The sequence below is a fragment of the Myotis myotis genome, unplaced genomic scaffold, assembly GCF_014108235.1.
Source record: "Myotis myotis isolate mMyoMyo1 unplaced genomic scaffold, mMyoMyo1.p scaffold_m19_p_2, whole genome shotgun sequence".
NCBI lineage: Eukaryota > Metazoa > Chordata > Mammalia > Chiroptera > Vespertilionidae > Myotis > Myotis myotis.
Genome location: NW_023416324.1, coordinates 21,960,287 through 21,984,226, shown reverse-complemented (window position 1 = coordinate 21,984,226; position 23,940 = coordinate 21,960,287). Strand labels below are relative to the sequence as shown.

General features: G+C 41.3%; 1 protein-coding gene across 9 annotated transcripts in view; it reads left to right on the top strand.

Moving 5' to 3' along the window:
* KIAA0319L (KIAA0319 like) overlaps positions 1-23,940 on the top strand; it is a 111,243-nt gene that overhangs the window by 56,961 nt on the left and 30,342 nt on the right. For all 9 annotated transcript variants that reach the window (XM_036352500.1, XM_036352495.1, XM_036352501.1 and 6 more), the window contains 3 exons: positions 13,700-13,946; positions 17,012-17,113; positions 19,992-20,089. In XM_036352500.1, coding sequence (XP_036208393.1) covers positions 13,700-13,946; positions 17,012-17,113; positions 19,992-20,089 — 447 coding nt within the window. The remainder of the gene's footprint in view (positions 1-13,699; positions 13,947-17,011; positions 17,114-19,991; positions 20,090-23,940) is intronic.

Below are 23,940 nucleotides of genomic sequence, written 5' to 3'. Positions count from 1 at the left end.
ACATAAGTATCTAGATTCTAGATTCTCTCCTTTTTCCATGGGCGTAAAAAAACAAGAACACTCGTGAGCAGTCCTTAACAGATGGCGCAGGAAACACGAGAAAACTCCTGACCGGTACGAAATGTGTTAAAAAGGGTCAATAGCCATGCACTGTTCTGACACCCCAGGAGGAAAACTTGTATGAAGGTCAAGGTGAAGGCATGGCTAGAGGAAATTGTTCAGGATTACTCATGTGTCTTTGCCCTCTCTGCCTTATGCCTCCGTCTGGTTTAAAAACTTGTACTGGCGAATGGTGGTATACAGTGTGGGATAGTGTCATAACCAATTTGACAGTTATTAATCACAAAATAACAATAAATCTCTAGCTTTTAAAAAAACAGTAATTGGAAATGATAAGTATTATGAGTTTGCAGCTTTTGAAGTTTTTTGCCTGAGGGGATTTACCAGCCCCCACAGCAGAGGAAAGTGGCAGTGGAAAACCTCAGTCTTACTTTCTCAGGGTGGCACAGAACAGAGTTCAGTGTAGATACATTACCTGGAAATATAAGGGGAGGTACCCTTGAAAGTAAGTAAAACCATAGAAGAGGGTGAAAGCCATAATCTGATTGTCAACACTACTAAAAGCCCTGGGGAAACCTCTAAACGTGGAAGGTTCCAGAGGCCTGGTGAAAAAGCAGGCAGAAATCAGAGTCAGAATTCTGTCTTTGACTGAACCTACACCAGGTAAGCTCTATGAGTTTCCTGCTTTTTTAACTGAATGCATTTCCCAAACATGTGTAGCTCAGATGGCAGAAATCTGAAGTCTTATTGACTCAAGGTGTGAGAAGACAGAGTCTAAGACTGAAAAATTAGGGAGTAATCTCCAGAATAAAGAAAGCACAGTGAGAGCAGGCCCCACCAAATCTGAGATAATCTATGGCCAAATTTTTGGCCAATCATCAGATTACTCAAGAAGACCTGCAGGGGGTCAGGCTAATAAAGGAGCTGAAAGAATTCCAGTGTCTCAGTTGCTGCACATTGCAGGGGAAGCAAAGTCTATAGTTTCAGTCCAGATAAGTTACTTACCTACTAGAAAAAAAACACCCCAAACAATCCCAAAGAAAAACAAGTAGAATCTAGAAGTCAGTACATGTATGAGATAGAATGTCCAAAATATTCAAAAAATTCTCAGACATGCAAAGGAACAGGAAAAGTGACCTGTACTCAGGGGAAAAGGCAGTCAATAGAAATGGACTCTCAGAGAAACCAAGATGGCGGCATAGGTAAACACCGGAGTTTGCTGCCTCGAACAACCACTTCAAAAATACAACTAAAAGACGGAACGGACATCATCCAGAACCACAGGAAGGCTGGCTGAGTGGAAATTCTACAACTAGAAGGAAAGAGAAAAGCATACCAAGACTCAGAGGCGGCGCAGTACGGAAGTAAAATACTAAGGTGTGGAGGTGCATGCGGAGTGGGCTGGCGGCTGAGGGCGCGGTTGTCATTTTCAGTCGGGAGGGAGTCTCAGGCTCTGAGCTCCAGTTCCGGGCGAGTCTCTAGGGACCCAGACTCATACGGGAGAAGCTGGACTGTCTGGCATCGGTTGGAACTCGAGGGCAGCTTTCACTCAGAGGGGCTTGCAGTGATTACCGGGACACTGAGAAGCAGAGCCTCTGAGGGCTGGACTGAGAGCAGCCATAACTGCTGGCCCTGCCCTGTTGATCCCGTGGGACCTGCCCCGCCCAAGCCCTGCAGGGAGGCTTTTGCTGGATAGCCTCAGGCAAAGGCTAGATTAGCACCTCCTAGAGATCCAGGAGCCAGGAAACCCAGAGGTCAGAGTGGGACCATCCAGTTTGCAGCTCTGTGGAACCATAAAGGACACACTCAGGGGGCAGACTCAGTGAGCACCAAAGCCCCATTGAAGCAAGTCTTGCCCCGGAGGGGTGTCTCCAGCACAGAAGTTCTCCCACTGCAGACGCAGCTGATTCTCACAGCCAATTGGCCTGGAGGTCAATTCCTCCCAGTGATAACTACAACAATCAAGGCTTAACTACAACAAGACTGTGCACAAAGACCACAAGGGGGTGCACCAAGAGTGTCCTCCTCAGGTAATTGGGGAGGCTGAACCACTGGGCCCTAGAGGACACTCAGCACAGAAAACCACTTTATCAACACGGGGAAGCATAAAAAATGCGGAGACAAAGAAAAAGGACACAAATGACAGAAATGGAGGAAAGCAAACTACTGGATATAGAGTTCAAAACCACACTTTTAAGGTTTTTCAAGAATTTTCTAGAAACTGCCGATAAACTTAATGAGATCTACAAGAAATCTAATGAGACCCTCGAGGTTGTGATAAAGGACCAACTAGAAATTAAGCATACACTGACTGAAATAAAGAATATTATACAGACTCCCAACAGCAGACTAGAAGATTGCAAGAATCAAGTCAACGATTTGAAATACGAAGAAGCAAAAAACACCCAACCAAAAAAGCAAAATGAAAAAAGAATCCAAAAATATGAAGATAGTGTAAGGAGCCTCTGGGACAACTTCAAGCATACCAACATCCAAATTATAGGGGTGCCAGAAGAAGAGAGAGAGCAAGATATTGAAAACCTATTTGAAGAAATAATGACAGAAAACTTCCCCTACCTGGTGAAAGAAATAGACTTACAAGTCCAGGAAGCGCAGAGAACCCCAAACAAAAGGAATCCAAAGAGGACCACACCAAGACACACCATAATTAAAATGCCAAGGGCAAAAGACAAAGAGAGAATCTTAAAAGCAGCAAGAGAAAGAAAGTCAGTTACCTACAAGGGAGTACCCTTATGAATGTCAGCTGATTTCTCAACAGAAACTTTGCAGGCCAGAAGGGAGTGGCAAGAAATATTCAAAGTGATGAATACCAAGAACCTACAACCAAGATAACTTTATCCAGCAAAGCTATCATTCAGAATTGAAGGTCAGATAAAGAGCTTCACAGATAAGAAAAAGCTAAAGGAGTTCACCACCACCAAACCAGTATTATATGAAATGCTGAAAGGTATCCTTTAAGAAGAGGAAGAAGAAGAAAAAGGTAAAGATACAAATTATGGCCCTGACCGGTTTAGCTCAGTGGATAGAGCGTTGACCTGCGACTGAAAGGTCCCAGGTTCGATTCCGGTCAAGGGCATGTACCTTGGTTGCAGACACATCCCCAGTAGGAGGTGTGCAGAAGTCAGCTGATCGATGTTTCTCTCTCATCGATGTTTCTAACTCTCTATCCCTCTCCCTTCCTCTCTGTAAAAAATCAATAAAATATATATTATAAAAAAAAAAGATACAAATTATGAACAACAAATACACATCTATCAACAAGTGAATCTGAAAATCAAGTGAATAATCTGATAAACAGAATGAACTGGTGATTATAATAGAATCAGGGGCATAGAAAGGGAGTGGACTGGCTATTTTGGGGGGGGGGAGGGGTGAGGAGGATGCGGGAAGAGACTGGACAAAAATCATGCACCTATGGATGAGGACAATGGGTGGGGAGGGAGGGAGGAGGGTGGATGGGGAACTGATCACGGGGCCGGGAGGCCTCATGGCTCCGCTGATCCCAGGCCAGGAGGCGTCTCGGTTCCGCTGATCCCGGGGCCGGGAGGCCTCGTGGCTCCGTTGATCGCGGGGGCCAGGAGGCCTCGCAGCTCCGCTGATCCCGGGCGGGAGGCCTGTCGGCTCCACTGATCCTGGGTCCCTGAGGCCTCTCTGCCCTGCCGCTTCAGGGCTGTTTGGCTTCGCTCTGCTTGGAGCCTGAGTATACAAATTAACCGCCATCTTTTAGCTTCTATAATTGAAACATTGTATCTTTTGGAGTTGTTGCTTCAGGAGCTCAGAGCCCCGCAGCTGCAGACGGGGAACTTTGGCTTCCTCCATCGCTGGGGCAACCAAGCCTCCTGTTCTCAGCTGCCTGGCTGCCAGCCGCCATCTTGGCTGACAGTTAATTTGCATATCTCGCTGATTAGCCAATGGGAAGGGTAGCGGTCGTACGCCAATTACCATGTTTCTCTTTTATTAGTGTAGATAATGTAAATATCTGATATGCAGGATGGTCTTAGATGACCCCTGTGAAAGGGTTGTTCGACCACCAAAGGGGTCACGACTCACAGGTTGAGAGCTGCTGGGCTAGGGCTTATGGATCGTGTTTTTGAAGTGAGCCTACCTGGTCTGCAGAATGATGAATTTGTATTTAGAAAATTCAAGCTAATTACTAAGGATATTCATGGCAAAAACAGCCTGACTAATTTCCTGTGGATGGCTCTTACCTGTGACAAAATGTACTTGCTTCACCCCTAGAGTGCCGGGGAGTGCGATCGCGCTCCTCCTGTCTTTTGCCAAAAGTGCCGGGAGCACTATCAAAGCTTCGAAATGGCGTCCAGTTCTAAGTCTGCTTTTATTAGTGATGATGATATTGCTAAATATGTCAGTGTGGTAAAGGTTTCCTTAAGTTTTTGGATATGTAACTTCATTTACTTGCGATTCATAATTTTTTTCCTAAACTGCTGTAAAATCAGCAAAAAAGCCTTGGCAATTTTAGCATAGTTCCTAGGATATTGGTTGGCACTCAAAGGGTTCATGGGCAAAAAATGGCAGACCATGATTGAAGCTCATGTTGATGTCAAGACTACCGATGGTTATTTCCTTCTATTCTGTGTGGGTTTTACTAAAAAAAAAGCAATCAGATTTGGAAGACCTCCTGTGCTCAGCATCAACAGGTCCACCAAATCTAGAAGATGATGGAAATCATGACCCAAGAGGTGCAGACAAGGACTTTGAAAGAAGTAGTCAATAAATTGATTCTAGATAGTATTGGAAAAGGCATAGAAAACACTTGCCATTCTAATTATCTGTTCTGTGATGTTTTTGTTAGAAAAATTAAGAACTTGGGCAACTGAGGCCTCAGTACATGAGGGATCCTGGTCAATAAGCAACATGGGGAAGGAGAGGAACCAGGGTGAGGGGGCCACCAAGCACAAGGCACTGATGCCCACCTTCAGCTGGGAGGAAATTCAGAAGCACAATCTTGTGCACCAAGTGGCTCATCATCGACCACAAGGTCTACAACATCACCAAATGGTCCAGCTGGCACCCGCAGAGGCCACCAGGTCATTGGGCACTACACAGGGGAAGATGCTACAGATGCCTTCTGCACCTTCACCGTGTCCTTGATTTTGTGTGCAAGTTCATGAAGCCCCTGCTGATTGGTAAGCTGGCGCCAGAGGAACCCAGCCAGGACCAGGGCAAGAACTCCCAGATCACTGAGGACTTCCAGGCCCTGAAGAAGACTGCTGAGGACATGACCTGTTCAAGAGCAACCATCTTTTCTTCCTCCTCCTCCTGGCCCACATCATCATCATGGAGAGCATCGCTTGGTTCACCATCTTTTACTTCGGCAATGGCTGGATCCCAACCGTCATCACACTCTTTGTCCTTGCTACCTCTCAGGCCCAAGCTGGCTGGCTGCAACACGATTACAGCCACCTCTCTGTCTGAAAGAAGTCCATGTAGAACCACATCATCCATAAGTTCATCATTGGCCACTTAAAGGGTGCCTCTCCCAACTGGTGAGGCATCACACCAAATCCAACATTTTTCAGAAGGATCCAGATGTGAACATGCTGCACATGTTTGTCCTGGGTGAATGGCAGCCCATTGAATATGACAAGAAGAAGCTGAAATACCTGCCCTACAACCACTAGCATGAGTACTTCTTTCTGATTGGGCCGGGCCTTAGCCAGTTTGGCTCAGTGGATAGAGCATTGGCCTGTGGACTGAAGGGTCCCGAGTTCGATTCTTGTCAAGAGCACATGCCCAGGTTGTGGGCTTGATCCCCAGTAGGGGGCATGCAGAAGGCAGCTGATCAGTGAATCTCTCTCATCACTGATGTTTCTATCTCTCCCTCTCCCTTCCTCTCTGAAATCAATAAAAAAAATCCTATCTAATAAAAGCATAATATGCAAATAGACCCATGAACTAGGAGGTTCCGGTTCAGTTCCTGGTCAGGGCACATGCCTGGGTTTCGGGCTCGATCCCCAGTAGGGAGCATGCAGGAGGCATCTGATCAGTGATTCTCTCTCATCATTGATGTTTCTACCTCTCTTCCTCTCCCTTCTTCTCTGAAATAAAAAATATATTTAAAAAGAGAGTCACGGAAGGGCTAAGATAAGCTCTCTACATATCTCTAGCTGACTGAGAAACTATCTGCATGTTCAAGAGAGACCCAAGAGAGCCTGATAAAAAGCAAAAATCAAGGGAGAGTCCTAACTGGTTTGGCTCAGTGGATAGAACGTCGGCCTGTGGACTGAAGGGTCCCAGGTTCGATTCCGGTCAAGGGCATGTACCTTGGTTGCGGGCACATCCCCAGTAGGAGGTGTGCAGGAGGCAGCTGATCGATGTTTCTAGCTCTCCATCCCTCTCCCTTCCTCTCTGTAAAAAAAAAAAAAATCAATAAAATATATAAAAAAAACAACTAGGGAGATTTAAGAATTGGCTGAAATTTTGAATGCATGCCTCTAGCAATACACAGATGGATTAGTTAGAGCAGTGGTTCGCAACCTTGGCTGCACATTAGAATCACCTGAAAATCTTTTTAAAATCTTGATTTCTGGGCCTCATCCTCCGGAAATTCTATTTCTTTGTTATGGGTTGAGGCCACAACATTAGTAAAAAGAAACAGAATTTCTGGAGGATAAGGCCCAGAAATCAGGATTTTAAAAAGATTCCCAGGTGATTCTAATGTGCAGCCAAGGTTGAGAACCACTGAGTTAGAGGGTGAAGCTTTATGAGCTTCAGGTGTTTGACCTCTACCAAAACCATTGGCTGACTGCTAAACTATGCAGATACTTAAGGTGATACCTAGAAACCCAGGCTAAAGTAAAAATAAGAATTAAAAAGAAAACTGAGCAGAGACATCAATGGAATCATACTGTGTGTGTGTATAAGAGAGGGAGAGGGGAGAGAGAGAGAGAGAGAGAGAGAGAGAGAGAGAGAGAGAGAGAGATAGTTTAAGTACAGGGAAGTTACTAAAAATAACAGCCCTTCAGAAAAATAAAACAGAATCCAGAGTTGCTACAATATGTTATCTAAAATTTCTAGTTTGTAACCAGATGTTATAAGACATGCAAAAAAGTATCAAGAAAGTGTGATCCGTGCTCAGGGGAAAAATAATAATCAACATAAATAAATTCTGAGTGGGCTCACCTGTTAGACTTAGCAAACACTTCAAAGGAACTGTTAAAATATGTTTAAAAATTAAAAGAATCTGTGTTCAAAGATTTAAAGGAAAATGAGATAATAATTACACAACAAAGAATGGTTCTAACCACTTTTTTTTTCTAACCACTTTTATTTAGCATTGTACTGGAGGTCCTAGCCAATGTGATAATGCAAGAAAGTGAAAGAAATACAATTTGGAAATGAAGAAAAAAAACTGCCTTTATTCACAGATGAAATAATCATGTACCTAGAAAAATTCCAGTGGATGTACATAAAAGCTACTGGAATTAAGTGAATTTGGCAAGGTTGCAGGAATATAAGATCAATATACAAAAATCAATTGTGTTTATATATTAGCAATGAATAATTGAGAATTAAAGTTTTAAAATGTATTATAACATCCAAAAAACATGAAATAGTTTTATAGAAAACTATAAAACATTGCTGAGAGAAAATAAAGAATTAAATAAATGGAGAGAGATATACCATTGTAATGGGTTAAATAGTGTTCCTCCCAAAATCATGTACACCTAAAGCCTCAGTATATGTCTTTATTTGGAACTAGGTTTTTTGTAGGTATAATTTGTTAAGGATCTTGAGATGAAATCATCCTGTATTTAGAGTGTGCCCTAAATCCAGTGACTGGCATATTTATAAGAAAAAGGAGAGGGAAATTTGGACCCACAGAGACACAAGAAAGAAGGCCAGGTGAAAATGGAGACAGTGATTGGAATTATGTTGCCAGAAGCTAAAGAATGCTAAGAGCCTCTGGGAGCTGGAAGAGGCACAGAGGAAGATTTCAGAGGGAATGTGGCCATGCTTTTTGTACTGTAGAGCTCGGGAAGTATGTCTCAGCGCTGCGGCTGATGCAATGGTGTGAGCACACTCCACCATGACATGCTTCCTCCGCACACCAGGAAGTAGCAACACCCGCCTGAACGAACTCCTAGAGCCACGTGCACAGTACCCCAGCCTTTCAGCCATTGGTCGCCTGTAGCAACGTGTCTCCCTCTGATTGGTCCCCTCATGCTATATATACCCCTCTAGTTCCACAATAAAACAGATCTGCCTCACCGAACCTGGTCTCTGGAGTCGTGCATGCAGATGCCCTAGCGCGTTGGGGCTCCGTTGTCCTCACCCCCGAGGGACCCCCTGCTTCACTAGCCTTTGTACTTCTAGCCTTTACCAGTAGGAGAGAATAAATTTCTGTTGTTTTAACTCACCAAGTTTGTGGTAACTTGTTCTGGCAGCCCTAAGAAACTAATACAATCATGTTCATGTTCATGGGTTGGGAATGATTAAAATTATTTGAAAATGAACAATAAAATTGGAGGGCTTAAATTATCTAACATTAAGGCTTACTATAAAGCTACAGTAATCAAAACAGTGGTATTAGTATAAACTAAATCAATGAAACAGAATAGAATCCAGAAATAGACTCATACAAATAAGGTCAGTTGATGTGTCAAGGCAATTCAGTGGGGAAAGAATACTGTTTTCAGTACACGGTATCGGAATAATTGGATAATGGTAAGGAAAAACATGAACCTTGACCCTTACATCACACATAAAAAATAAGCTTAAAATGGAACATAGACCTAAATTTAAGAGTGAAAACCATAAAACTTGTAGAAGAAAACACAGGAGAACATTTTTGTGATCTTGAATGAATGAATGAGTCACTAAAAGCATAAAACAAAAAAGGAAAAATGATAAACGAGCTCATCACGATTATAAATGTTTGTTATTTAAAAGATGCTACCAAGATATATGAAAAGTCAAGCTACAATCTGGGAAAACATATTTACAAATTAATTGCCGAACAAAGGACTTATTTGTGGGATATATAAAGAGTTCTTTATAACTCAGTTAGAAAACTAATATTATGAACAGATTGTCCAAAGAAGTTATACAGATGTCCAACAAATATATGAAAAGATGCTCAACATCATTAATCATTAGGAAAATGCAAATTAAAACCACAATAAGATGCTACTATATACCTTAATAATGGCTGAAATTAAAAAGACTTCCTGCCCTGCCGAGTGCTAGGTTGGTGGAGCATTCTATGAACCAAGGGGTTGCCAGTTCCATTCCCAATCAGGGCATGTGTCTAGGTCAGTGATGGCAAACCGATGACATGCGTGTCAGAGGTGACACGCAAACTCTTTTTTTTTTTGGTTGATTTTGCCGGGAGCCGGTCCATACTTGCTGTTTCAAGGGACCTGGCATATATGGCATACTGTTCTTAATATGTTTGCTCACCTTCTTGGCACTATGTGTTTTAACCAAGGTCTCTGAGAAAGGTTGTTTCCCCAGGTAGGGATTTTCCCCTGAAGTTAGGGAGGGAATAAAACCTCTTAACTAAGTGCCAGGTGGGTAATTAATCACTTTAACTACGAACAATCATGCTTAAGCTACATAATCTTTACTCCCTGGAATGGAGATAAGAAACGCCCTAACCTTTGAAATAGAGATTGATAGGATTGGAATCAACTGGTATAAATACAGATGTAAGAAGACAGAACCAAGAGAGACAGAACCTAGGCACAGAACCTACACAGAACGTTCTCTAGAGACAGAAGAACTTCGCTGGAGAACATGGCAAAAGTTCCTGGACAGAAACTGGCCTCAGAACCTAGAGACAGAACCTAGCGAGAGAACATGGCAAAAGATCCTGGACTGAACCTGACTATAGAAATTGGCAAGAGAACCTGACTAGAACCTGGTAACTGAACCTGGCTGGAGAACCTGGACAGAACCTGGCTGGAGAACCTAGCGAGGGAACATGGCTACAGAACCTGGCTGGAGAACCTGGAGAACCTAGCAAGAGAACATGGACACAGAACCTGGTTGGAGATCCTAACCAGAACTTCGCTGGAGATCCTGACCAGAACTTGGCTAGAGATCCTGGCTAGGCTGCTGATCAACTGAATGCTGTCTCTGTGTCATTCCTTCTTCGCCGACTCCGTCTACACCTTTGGGGACCCGTGGACCTGCTGGGGCAGGACCCCAGCATGATTTTTCTTTGTTAAATGGCATTTAAATATATGAAATAAATATCAAAAATATAAGTCTTTGTTTTACTATGGTTGCAAATATAAAAAAATTTCTATATGTGACATGGCACCAGAGTTAAGTTAGGGTTTTTCAAAATGCTGACATGCCGAGCTCAAAAGGTTCGCCATCACTGGCCTAGGTTGTGGATTTGATCCCTGGTCGGGGTACATGCAGAGGTCGGCCGATCAGTGTTTCTCTCTCACATTGATGTTTCTCTTTCTCTCTCTCTTTCTTCCTCTTTCTAAGCATGTCCTCTGGCGAGGATTACAATTTTAAAAAGACTTCCTACACCAAATTTTGGCAAGGTTGTAGAAAACCGGAATGCTCACACTGGTGGCAGGACTATATAATGATACAAAACTTTGGAAAATTGTTTGGCGGTTGTGGTTTTTTTTTAATCAAAAGGTATATCTTCCATATGACCAGGTAGTCTACTCATAGGTATTTATCCAAGAGAAAATAAAGGATGTGTTCACACAAAGCCTTGTAGAGGAATATTTATAACAGTTCAATTTGTAGTAGCCAAAAACTGGAATCAAATCCATTGTTCATCTGTTGGTGAATGAATCAGACAGAATGCTACTTAGCAGTCATAAGAAAAGAATTATTAATACACATAGCAACATGGGTAAAGAGCAAAATAATTTTGCTGAGTGAAAGAAGCTATACTGTGTGATTCCATTTAGCTAAAAATCTAGGAAATGCAAACTAATCTATAGTGACAGGAAGCAGATCAGTGGTTGTTTGGGGAAGAGGGAGGGAAGGGAAGGGGTTACAAAGGAGCATAAGGAATCTTTGGATGTGATGGATATGTTCATTATCCTATTGTGGTGATGGCCTCATAGGTGTACACACATGTCAAAATTTACCTAATTGTAGACTTTAAATATGTTCAGTTTATTGTGTCTCAGTTATACCTTACTAAAGTTGTAAAAAATTGAACAAAGATTTAAATAAACTTAACCAAAGAAAATATATGACTGGCCAATAAACACATGAAAATATGTTCAACCTCATTAGTCATTAGGAAACTGCAAAATAAGTCATAGTGAGATACCATTGGAGTAACAAAAAATAAAAAGATGAATTCCAAATATAGGTGAAGTTGTAGAGCAACTGGAACTCTCATACATTTTTGGGTGGAAATGCAAAATGATACAGCCACTTTGTATAACAGTTCACTGTTTCTTATAAAGTTAAATGTAACACTTATATGTAACTAGCAATATATACTTATAAATATTTACCCAAAATAAATCAAAACATGTTTACAGAAACATTTGTATTGAAATATTAATAACACCTTTGTTTATAAGAACTGAAAACGACTTAAATCTATGAATAGATAAATGGATAAGTACATTTTGATATCTCTATAATGGTATATTACTTAGTAATAAAAAGGAATGAAATACTGATATGCACAATTATTGCTGAATCTTTAAAACATGTTGCATGAGCCCTAACTGGTTTGGCTCAGTGGATAGAGCATTGGCCTGCGGACTCAAGGGTCCTGGGTTTGATTCCGGTCAAGGGCATGTACCTTGGTTGCGGGCACATCCCCAGTGGGGAGTGTGCAGGAGGCAGCTGATCGATTTTTCTCTCTCATCGATGTTTCTAACTCTCTATCCCTCTCCCTTCCTCTCTGTAAAAAATCAATAAAATATATTTTAAAAAAATAAAATAAAACATGTTGCATGAAAATACCCAAAAACAAAAATAGTATTTATGCCGAAACCGGTTTGGCTCAGTGGATAGAGCGTCGGCCTGCGGACTGAAAGGTCCCAGGTTCGATTCCGGTCAAGGGCATGTACCTGGGTTGCGGGCACATCCCCAGTGGGAGATGTGCGGGAGGCAGCTGATCGATGTTTCTCTCTCATCAATGTTTCTAACTTTCTATCTCTCTCCCTTCCTCTCTGTAAAAAATCAATAAAATATATTTTAAAAAAATAGTATTTATAAGATTTTTTAAAAATATGAAATATAAGAAAGCCAAACTAGTAAAAGGTGACAGAAAACAAATCAGTGGCTGCCTGAGCCTAAATTGAGGCAGGAATTTGCTGCAGAGGGGCAAAAACCAACTTTTGGGGCTGATAGAAATGTTCTCTCTTGATTACAGTTACATGGGTGTATACACTTTTCAAAACTCATTGACCTATACACTTTAAATGTGTGCTGTTAATTTTATGTAAATTGTACTTCAGTTAAGTTGATTTTTTAAAAAATCCATACCACCACCTTTGTTTAGGCACTCATCATTTCTCATTTGGATGAACACAGTACTCTCCTAAGTAGTATTCCTGCAGTTGTCTTCTTTAAACTCATATACTGGGCAGCAACCTGAATGATCCATTTAAAACAAAGCTGAATGTGTCACTTCCCTGCATACAACCCTTTAATTGCTCACCCTTAACTGGCTCATTAAAATAGCATATTCTGTCTTCTTTAGTCAGACCCTTGACTATCTTTTTGGCTCATTTTCCATTACTTCCTGCCTTTCTTTTTGCTTATGATTCTCAGTTCCCAATACACACCATGTTAACCTCATTTCTTGTACCTGTACTCATCTCTCACCTCAGATTTTTGTCTAGTTTTACCTTTTAAAACTCAGCTCAGGACTCTCCTCCTCCAGATAGCATTCATGCATGCATGCATGTATGTATGTATGTATTTATTTTTTTATTGATTTCAGAGAGGAAGGGAGGGGGAGAGATAGATAGAAACATCATTGATGAGAAAGAATCATTGATCAGTTGTCTCCTGCACATCCCACACTGGGGATCGAGCCCTCAATCTGGGCATGTGTCCTGACTGGAGAATTGAGTTGTGACTTCCTGGTTCGTAGGTCAACGCTCAACCACTGAGCCACACCGGCTGAGCCAGAGAGCCTTTATTTTAAACATCCTTCTTTAAATGTTCCCTTTCAGAGTTAAATGCTCTCAGATTATGTTTCTTTGGTTCATCATAACTTTTATAAATATATTTACCATTTTGGCTTACTATATTTTAAGTTCTCTCTCCCCCGCTAGATTGTGCACTTTTGACTACAGTGATTATGTTATATTTATATTTTGGATCCAGAAGGTCTGTTTCATAATAGGTACTTAATAAGTATATGTAGAAAGATTGAGTATAAATGTTAAGTGAGAAAAGAAGATAAAAGTACTATACATAGTATGATTATTACTATTTTGTTGTAAGCAAAACTCTCTGCATAGAAAAAAGACTAGGAAGATTTATATCATCATTTTAACACTTTAGTTTGGATGGTGAGATTAGTTTCTTTAATATTTTTGACAGCTTTACATTAAAAACATTTAATGTGCAATTTTATGAGACATAACCTAAAACACAGGCTGTATAACTTTGCCTACTCAACTGAATTTTTGCATTTCTTTAGGTCCACAAGGCAGTTACAATTTCCAATCCCTTAACCACAGATCTGGCTGGGGAGATTCCTGTTTGGTCAAAGACTGTGTCAGTCCAACCTGAGACGTCAGAGGATCTGGGTACTACGTCTAGCACTCAGCAAGTAAAAAACCCTGCGATAACCCAGATTGCTATCCCTCTGCCAGTGACTCCCTCCTACAGTTATGCTACCCCTACCCCACACACCTCTTTCCAGAGCACCTCTGCACCATTTCCAGGTGAGGCCCTTTGCTTCTGCCCGTGGAGATAGGATGGGAAAGTAGAACATTTGATCAAAATGTTCCCTTTTAGTGGAAAGAAAGGAGGAAGCATGCCTTTTAATTCTGTAGGTTAGAGAAAAAATAATCCTGTAAGTATCCCTGTAATCATAGGATTGGGGGCTCTCAGTCCTTTTCTCAACAGGCCCCAACCTATGGGGGTTTATAAAGCTCATTTTCTCAGAGCCAGATTCCACTGTGCCTGGGACTTAAAGGCATAAAATTCAATTAAGTAATGTTCAAGGAATCAAGCAAGCAGAGGCCACTAGGAACAAACAGTTGGATCTGTGCATCTATTTGCCTTCTGTATAGCTGAGTGTAGGCCAGATATTTCTCTCTGATTTTGACAGTATCTTTATTTTTTTAAAGCAACCCATAGGAAGATTTATACTTAGAATATTGCCTGAACAAGTCTGTGCTTCATGAATGCTGCTCTAAGGTATTATCAGGAAATGGTTAATCAAGGAAACCAAGTTGATCTTCAACTCCCAAAAAAGTCAAAAGGGTGAAGCAAAGCCAGTAAAAATGATTCTTTGCCAAATTTTAATTTCCAAGGGTCTTTTTAAATTGTAAATAATGTAAAAATTTGGGTTTTAATCCTGTGGCACTAAAGTAACCTTTTTATTCAGACAAAATGCCTGTAATTTTTGGTATAATTGTGAAAGGTTTGGGCTGTATTGCATTTTTGTCCATTATACTTTATCTGAGCATAGCGATTTCTTTCTTTTCTTTTTTTGAGAGTCACTTCAGAGAATTCTATTTCCACCTCCTGGGGTGTCTAAATGGTGAAGATTTTATTTCTCCCAATGCATGCAGTGTTCCCAAGCAGACAGATAAATTTCAAATTTCATATTTGTCTAGGAAGCTTTCTCACGTTTAGTCTTGAAATGTAGGTGTACTAGCCAGTTATTTGATTTAAGCTCTCTAGTTCTAAGGTCCCATACCAAATGAACAATTATTGGCAGAGAAATAAGATTAATATAATCAGTGTTTCTCAACAGCCTGTAAATATTTTGGGCTGTTACAACTATGGAGAAAGGGGTGCTGCTGACATCTGGTGGGTAGAGGTCAGCAATCCTGCTAGACATCTTAGAATACACAGGACACAATTTTTCCCACAACAAAGAATTATCTGGTCCAAAGTGTCAAAGTTGAGAAATCCTAACATCTATGAAATAGCTGGTGGATAGTATAAAAGACAGTATATAGCTATTAACTGATGTGGTGTTCAAAAAATGCTAAAGTAGTTGAAGAAGATGATCAGTTTGAACTGAAATGGTCTGGGAAAATTTCTTGGAGAGAAGAGTGGCTTTGAACTAAAAGCAAAGTACTGTATTTAGAATAAAGAAAACTCACACCCCAGTTGAATTCCCGAAGAGTAGACTTCAATACCCTGACTGTGTGGCTTAGTTGTTTGACTGTTGTCCCATGCACAGAAAGGTCACTAGTTTGATTCCTGTTCGGGGCACAATACCCAGGTTGTGGGTTCAACCCCATTTGAGGTGCAACCAATCCATGTTTCTCTCTGACATTGATGTTTCTCTCCCTCTCCCTCACCCTTCCTCTCTCTCTAAAATAAATACTTTTTTTTTTTTTTAAAGAGTAGACTTCAATGGGAACACAAGACGGAAAATGAATATAACTAGAGACAGAATTGGGTAGAAAGCATGAGATGGTATAATTAGAGGATAATGATTCTCTAGTACCAGGTTATGAATTTGGCCTTAAACATGGTGGGGTGGGCATCTTGAGTAGGAGAGTAACATGGTGGGTGAATATTTTAGAAAAACTAATGATGGTGGGTATTTTAGGAAAACAGAATGGATTAGAGTGGGGAGAGCTAACAGAAGGAAGAATAGTGAAGATTCTTGCAAGTTGGAATGGAAATGAGTCTGGCTTTGTGATTGACACATGCTTTTCTTCTAGAAACTTCATATCTATTTTTTAATTGACTTGAGAGAGAGAAAGAAACATTGATTTGTTGTCCCACTTATTTATGCATTCATTGATTGATTCTTGCATGTGCCCTGACAGGGGATTGAACCCACAAGCTTGGAGTATCAGGATGATGTGCCAACCAACTGAGCTACCTGGCCAGGGCCTTCATATATGTATTTTTTTTTAATATATATTTTATTGATTTTCCACAGAGAGGAAGGGAGAGGGATAGAGAGTTAGAAACATCAATAAGAGAGAAACATTGATCAGCTGCCTCCTGCACACCCCCTATTGGGGACGTGCTTGCAACCAAGGTACATGCCCTTGACTGGAATCGAACCTGGGACCCTTCAGTCCGCAGGCCGACGCTCTATCCACTGAGCCAAACCGGTTAGGGCCATATATGTATTTTATTTAGAAAATTATTTATCAGCATGAAGATGATTCTTGAAACAGTTAAGCTCTGTTTATTGAGCTCTATACAAACAGAGCTTAAAGGTAGACCACAGTTTAAATACAGTGTAGAAAAACTTAGAGAAAAGAAGAAAAGTAGAAGAATATGGTGTCATGATAGCAACGTTTTAATATATAGAGGCAGTCAGCAGTATTAGATGCCACGGAAGTGAAGGATGAGGGTGGAGAAAGCTGTTTGATCTGCCAAGAAGCAGTTTGTTAATGGCCTCAAAAGATCCTGTTCAGTGGAAAAGTGGAGGCAGAATCAAATTTCAGGCAATTAGAGTGGATAAATAATGAAGATATGAAGGCAGTAGCTGAATATTGTTTATCAAAGAAATTTGGCCACGGAAGGATAGAAATGAGGTAGCTTGGGTCTAATTTCTTTTTGTTTTTTAATATATATTTTTATTGATTTCAGAGAGGAAGGGAGAGGGAGAGGGAGATGAGAGAGAATCATTGATTGGCTGCCTCCTACACGCTCCCCACTGAGGACCGAGCCGGTAACCGGGGCATGTGCCCTGATCAGGAATTGAACCATGACCTCCTGGTTCATAGGTCGATGCTCAACCATTGAGCCACACTGGCTGAGCGAGTCTAATTTCTTATCTTTTGTATATTTTCTTTGTTTGCAGTTATAAAGAAACTGGTCATATCTGCTGGAGAGAATGTCCAGATTACCCTGCCTAAGAATGCAGTCCAGTTAAATGCGTATGTTCTCCAAGAGCCACTTGAAGGTAGTAAAACATCCCCTTACATTTGGGTAATGTTTTAATTTATAATGAAATGTTTTAATTTATAATCTACATATCTTAACTCATTTACTCACTGCATCAATCCTATGAGAATAGGATATAGCATGCATGTGCACAAATATATATGTGATACGTGAGGCGATATAACAATGTTTGAGATCATAGGCTTTAATGTCAGGCTTGGATTCAAATCCCAACTCAGCTGGTCATTAGCTGAATGATTTTAAGCAAGTTATTTAGTTTCTCTAATTTCTATTTCTTTCTCAGTAAAATCAGATGATTTCTACATCATTGGGTTACTTTAAGGGCAAAATTAAAAGATATATAAGACATCCACTTCCGTGCCTAGCATATAGCTGATGCTCATTAAAGGTGGTATTATACCAAAAGAGGAAGAAACTGAAGCTTAGGTTGATCTCTTTATTTTGGCCAAACAACTAGAAAATAGCAGGTATAAAACTTACAGAGAAGTTATTCAAGACTACTGCTACTGTAAATTTGTTACTTAAAAAAAAAAGACAGGTCCAATATAATATATAAAACTCAGATTTATAAAATACATAAATTAAGGGATGATTAATTCATTGTTTAAGAAAACTTTTATAATATGAACATCACTTTCACCTTTGAAATATACATTAATATACCAAGGTTTGACTTATAAACACATATATATTCTCTTAAGACTATGACATGAAGTGAACATACTGTGATGGAAAATGATTGCATTGGGTCTATATTACTGTCATTTATAAGATTAGTCAAGTAGAATGCCATACTCGACTCAGGAAGGGGTACTTCCATTTTAGGTATACACATTTCCAGTACAGTACTTCTACTTTCTGGGCCTCATATCAAATCCAGAACCTAAATGCCCTCCCTCTCTGTTGTATATTTCTGTCCTCAAATTGAGTTTTCCTTGTCAATTCATTCTACCTTCCTCTAGAGAAGTTTTTTGTATTTTTTTTATCCTCACCCAAGGTTATACTTACTGACTTTAGAGAGAGGGGAAAGGAGGGAGTGAGGGAGGAGAGAGAGAAACATCAATGTGAGCGTGAACATCTATCGGTTGCCTTCCCACAACCTTTTAGTGTACAGGATCATGCTCCAACCAAATGAGCCACACCAGCCAGAATAATGACGCTTTTTTCTCTCCTCCTCTGGTGCTAAGATGAATGGGTTTGATGGTCTTTGAAGGTGATGGTGAGGAAAGAACTGCCTTGAGCTGCCATTGCTTCCACTCTTTGGTGAAAGATATGCTAGGCTGTACTGTATTTTCTTTTCTAACCTCTGTTTGCATGTACATTTCTGTGGGTTAATATTGCCTTGTATTTCAGTATTCTAAAGCACATCAGTTCAGAAAGAGATTCTTTTCAACTCTCCATTCCCCAGGTTCTTCAGCCTTTAATCAGATAAAGTGGATGTTTCAAACTTTCAAAGGGTGGGGACAGTGAGGGTAGGACCAGCTATGCCTGCTCGTCATCCCCCTTCTGTGGCAGTCCCTGACGCATCTCTAAAGATCCCTCCAGGGTTTGGAGGCACAGTTTTGAAAACCACTGCCCTAAATTATTAAAACGAGCAATCTGTCTAACAGACCTATACTTAGTCATTCCTACCCTTGGATAAATTTCTGGCTGTAAGGAATAATTCATCCCCTGAGCTTTTCTGTCCTAGGATTATTGTCCTTTTGTGTTGTTAGCCACATATATTATAAAATTGTCAGTTCCCAAACTAGTGTGGGTCTAGTTTCTTTGTAGAAAAATATGTTCAACTACAGTTGAAAGAAATGTCATCTCCTACACCAATTCTACTTCTACTGCTTCCTCCCTGCTCCTTATCTAGCCCAGCTTCTCCGTGCACATTTGTGTGGGCTGACAACTGGCCAAAAGAAAACTAGTGTTTTGGAGAGGAAGGTGGAGTAATAGATCTTGTATCTCGGGCTTATAAGAGAATATCTGGTCTTAAGATGAAGGCTATCTTAGAATTAAGTTCTATGTGTTAACTTTAACTTTTGAACTTGTGAAATAAGAAAAAGATGAGCATTCTTTGCTAAGCATTTGAGATTTCTTATGTTTCCTTTTATTTTTTACTTTGGGGTGTAACTTAAACTAAACCTTCCTACCAAATCCCACTCTTTCCTAGCCAGACATCCATTTTGTTCCCCAAAATTTAAGACCACTTTAACTGGGGATGGATTCCATTTAGATAATGGCATTCTATCTTTGCCTTACCCAGTCATGTAGTCTGAGCTACAAATGAGGACCATTTAATGCTTCATTTGATCTTAATTAACTTCAGTGGGGCTGTTTAAGTGGGCCATCCTCTGCCATCTTCTGCAGTGTTATTTCGCTCAGCTGGAATGAAGCAGCTCTTTTAACTCACCAGGGTGTGATGACCTCAGTGAGTCGAGCATTGTTAGCATTCTGTAAAAAGCTATTTTTGAAACATGTTATTTAGAAGTTACTGCTTTTCTTTGTTGCAAAAGAAATTTTACAAGAAAATGGCCTTTGTTTCCAATGAGTTCATCTATAGTGGCTGGTAGGGCATGCATTTTCTTTGGCATGCCACACCAAGAGAAACCTGGTATTTTGGGGGAGGGTTGGTCCTGAGTAGGGTGGATATGAGGCAGTATTGAGCACTGCTGGGAGAAAGTGGAAGAATCCCTGACTATGGCTGAGTTAGCATAACATACCCTTTCTTTCAACAGAATGTTTGGTTTCCCTATAGGTTTTGGAGTGAAATCTTAAAAACTAAGGTTTTGTCAAGGTTTAGAAGAGATTTGTTATTGGCAGGCTGTGTGGCTGCCCTCTTTTTTGTGTAGGTGTGTGTTTTGATGATTTTTGTAACTGTCCTTCCATAGGAGAAACCTACACCTACGACTGGCAGCTGATTACTCATCCTAAAGACTACAGTGGAGAAATGGAAGGGAAACATTCTCAGATCCTCAAACTATCCAAGGTGAATTCGTATCCTGTTATTTGCAGGACCGGGTTAGAGGTGTTGACCATTTAAAACAGTTTATAATATAGAATTTTTTTCTGTCAACACTTAAGTTGGAAATAATGTTTCAGAAGTGAATCCTTCAAAAATCTTGACTGGCTGACATCCAGTATTTGTTAGTATGTGATTCTCAAATTTTCATTTATGATGAAAAGACTGTATAAGCATGGTGGTGATAGCTTTTGAGTGCAAACATATGCTCAACTGCTTTTAAGGGTAACATAAGAATTTTAGAATTTGGGAAATAAGGTAAGCTATTTGTGGCCACATGACTGTAAATTGGCTCAGTCATTTTTTTCAGACTCACTGTAGTTATTAAGAGCCATAGAATTTACATATTCTTTAGTCAAGCAATTAACTTCCTTCCTTCCTTACTCCCTTCCTTCTTTTCTTTCTTCCTTCCTTAACACCTGTTTATTGTACACTAGTTATGTGGCAGGCATTGTTACCAGTGAGTTAATTTGCCAGAGATACTGACTGAAGACAAATAATTATAACATGGGATTCACTAGGTCAGTGTAGGGGATGTTGAAACCCTAGAGAGTCAAAGTAGATTTTTTAGAGTTTGTCTAGTTGGGTCATGAAAGGTTTCTAACTTAACTGGATAAAGGGTAGAGTGATAATACTATAAGCAGGGGAGGTAATATGTCCACTGGGCCAAATATTAGACAGAAAATGTGGGAAAAAGAATTATATGTGGTTCAGCCTTACTAGACCCTGTGGTATGAAAAGAGCAGTGGCACAAGTAAGTTGGGGAGATACAGAGGCCAGATTGCACAGAGCCTTTGTAAGGACTTTGAATCTTGTCTAGAGGGAACATGAGCCTTTGAAAGATTTCAAGCAAGAGAAAGACATGTTCATATTTTCAGTTTGGAAAGATCACCCTGACCCACAGATTGGAGGAGATAAGACTCAAACCAGGGAGACCATTGAGGAATCTGTTGACAAATGTAGGTGTGAAATGATAATAGCTTGAGTAAAAAAAACCTAAATAAATAAAAATTTAAAACCACTATTGAGTTCATACCATATGCTAGAAACAGTACTTTTATGCAATTATTTTAATATTCATAACACCCCCAAGATGTAGATATTAATATATGTTTTATAAATTGTAAAATAAAAAATTGGAAAAATAAAGTGGTTTGGTCAAAGTTTACAAAACTATTTTTTTTTTTTTAAATATATTTTTATTGATTTTTTACAGAGAGGAAGGGAGAGAGATAGAGAGTTAGAAACATCAATGAGAGAGAAACATTAGTCAGCTGCCTCCAGCACATCTCCCATTGGGGATGTGCCCACAACTCAGGTACATGCCCTTGACCGGAATCAAACCTGGGACCTTTCAGTCCGCAGGCCGACGCTCTATCCACTGAGCCAAACCGGTTTTGGCTACAAAACTATTAAATGGTACTTTTGAACAGGAACTTTCTGTCTCTAAAGCCCTCCCCGCAGAGCCTTTAACAACTGTGCTATGATGAATGGTTAAAAACTAAGGTGATGGCAGTGTGAATGGAGAAGTGATTGGATTGGAGAAATATTATGAGGTTGACTTGATGATAAGACTTGATGATCAATTAATTGGGTGAAGGTATTGAAGAGAAGTCTAGGATAATTCTAGCCTTTGACTTAGGCATGTTGGTGGATATTGGTGTGAATATGGTGATATTCACTGAAATGAGCACAGAAAGAGGAACAGGTTTATAAGAGATTTGTAGATGATTAATTCATTTTTGAACAGAGTGAGTTTGAGATATCTGTGAAACATTTGAGTGCAGCTGTCCAACAAAGGGTAAGGGATTGGAGATCTGGGCTAGAGAGATAAATTTACACACCAACTTCAAATAGATGACAATTGAAGCCATGGTAATAGATGAGATCATCCAGAGAGTGTAGAATGAAGAAATAAATGGTCTGTGATTGGAATGTTAGGGAACACCGTCATTAAGGGAAAGAGGAAATTGAAGAAAATGAGGAGTGGGCAGGGAAGGGAGAGCATTACAAAAAGAAGGAAGTGGTCAAAAACGCTATATGCAGTCAGTTAGCATTTATCCAAAGAAGGTAATTCAAAAGAAAGAAAACCTATTTGCCCAAAGGATGTCATAATAATCCTATATAAGAGAGGAATATGCTAATTAGCCATTACACCCTGAGGCATAACAACCGAGCGTGTCTTGCAGGAGGGTGGACCAGCGAGGTACAAGCGCACTGCAGAGAGCTACAGGAGGGGGCAGGGCAGCAAGCTATGAGGGAGGGGGTTGGAGAGGGAGGAGAGGGGCGGGGGCAGTGGGCGGAGAGCTACAGGAGGGAGGCAAGGGCATGGATTCATGCGCAGGGCTACTAGTAGATTATCTACCCTAATAAAAGAGAAACATGGTAATTGGCATACGACCGCTACCCTTTTCATTGGCTAATCAGCGAGATATGCAAATTAACTGTCAGCCAAGATGGCGGCCGGCAGCCAGGCAGCTTGAAACTAACATGAGGCTTGCTTGCCTCAGTGACGGAGGAGGATCGTTGGAGGAAACCGACGTTCCCCGCCTGCGGCTGCAGGCCTCTGAGCGCGCAGTTTAAGAAACATTGTAACAAATACCGCCGGACTTCAGCCAGCAGATTCGCAACATTGTAAGCAAAGGCCAGAAACCTACTTTCAGCTGGAGGCCTAAGAGCTGGAGCCAAGCTTCAAGCTAAAGCTGGCCCAGAATTAAAAAAAAGGAAAAAAGGAGCGTTTGGGAGTTCAGTCACCCCCAGCCTGAAAATAGCCCTCAGCCCCTCACCCAGACTGGCCAGGCACCCCAGTGGGGAGCCCCACCCTGATCCAGGACACCCTTCAGGGCAAACCAGCTGGCCCTACCCATGCACCAGGCCTCTACCCTATATAGTAAAAGAGTAATATGCCTCCCGGCACCGGGATCAGCGTGACGGGGCAGCGCCCAAACCCCCTGATCGCCCTGCAGCTCTGTGTGTGACAGGGGGCGGGGCCCCAAACCCCTGAGCAGCCCTGCTCTGTGCCTGATAGGGGGGAGCTCCCCCCGCCCCCACGGGCCCTGCTCTCTGTGTGATGGGGTAGAGCCATAACCTCCCCATTGGCCCTGCCCTGAGTGTGAGAGTGGCAGCGCCCCAATCCCCTGATCGGCCCTGCTCTGTGGGTGATAGAGGGCAGTGCCCCAACCCCCTGATTGGCCCTGCTCTGTGCGTGACAGGGGGTGGCGCCGCAACCTCCCCATCGACCCTGCCTTGAGTGTGACAGGGGACGGTGCCCCAACCCCCCAATTGGCCCTACCCTGAGCGTGACTGAGGGTGGCATCACAACCTCCCAATCTGCCCTGCTCCGTGCATGACGGGGCAGCGCCCCAACTCCCCAATCAGCCCTGCTCTGAGCCCGACCAGGGGCTGCACCTAGGGATTGGGCCTGCCCTCTGCCACCCGGGAGCAGGCCTAAGCCAGAAGGTCGTTATCTCCCGAGGGGGTCCCAGACTGCGAGAGGGCACAGGCCGGGCTGAGGGACCCCCTCTCCCCCCCCGAGTGCACAAATTTTTGTGCACCCGGCCTCTAGTAATAGTAAAAATTTGGAAACAATTCAAATAGCCAGCAATGTGGAATGCTTATGTGAATTATGGCACATTTATTCATATACTTCTTTGCAGCCATTAAAGTGACTATTAAAAAGACTATTATAATGGGAAAAGTGTTTATGCTAAATGAATGGAAGAAAGAACAATAAAACGTTTGATTCACACTTTGATTTTTAGCTAGACTCTGAATACCATTGATATACAAGCTCCTTGAAGGCAGGGATCTTATTTATC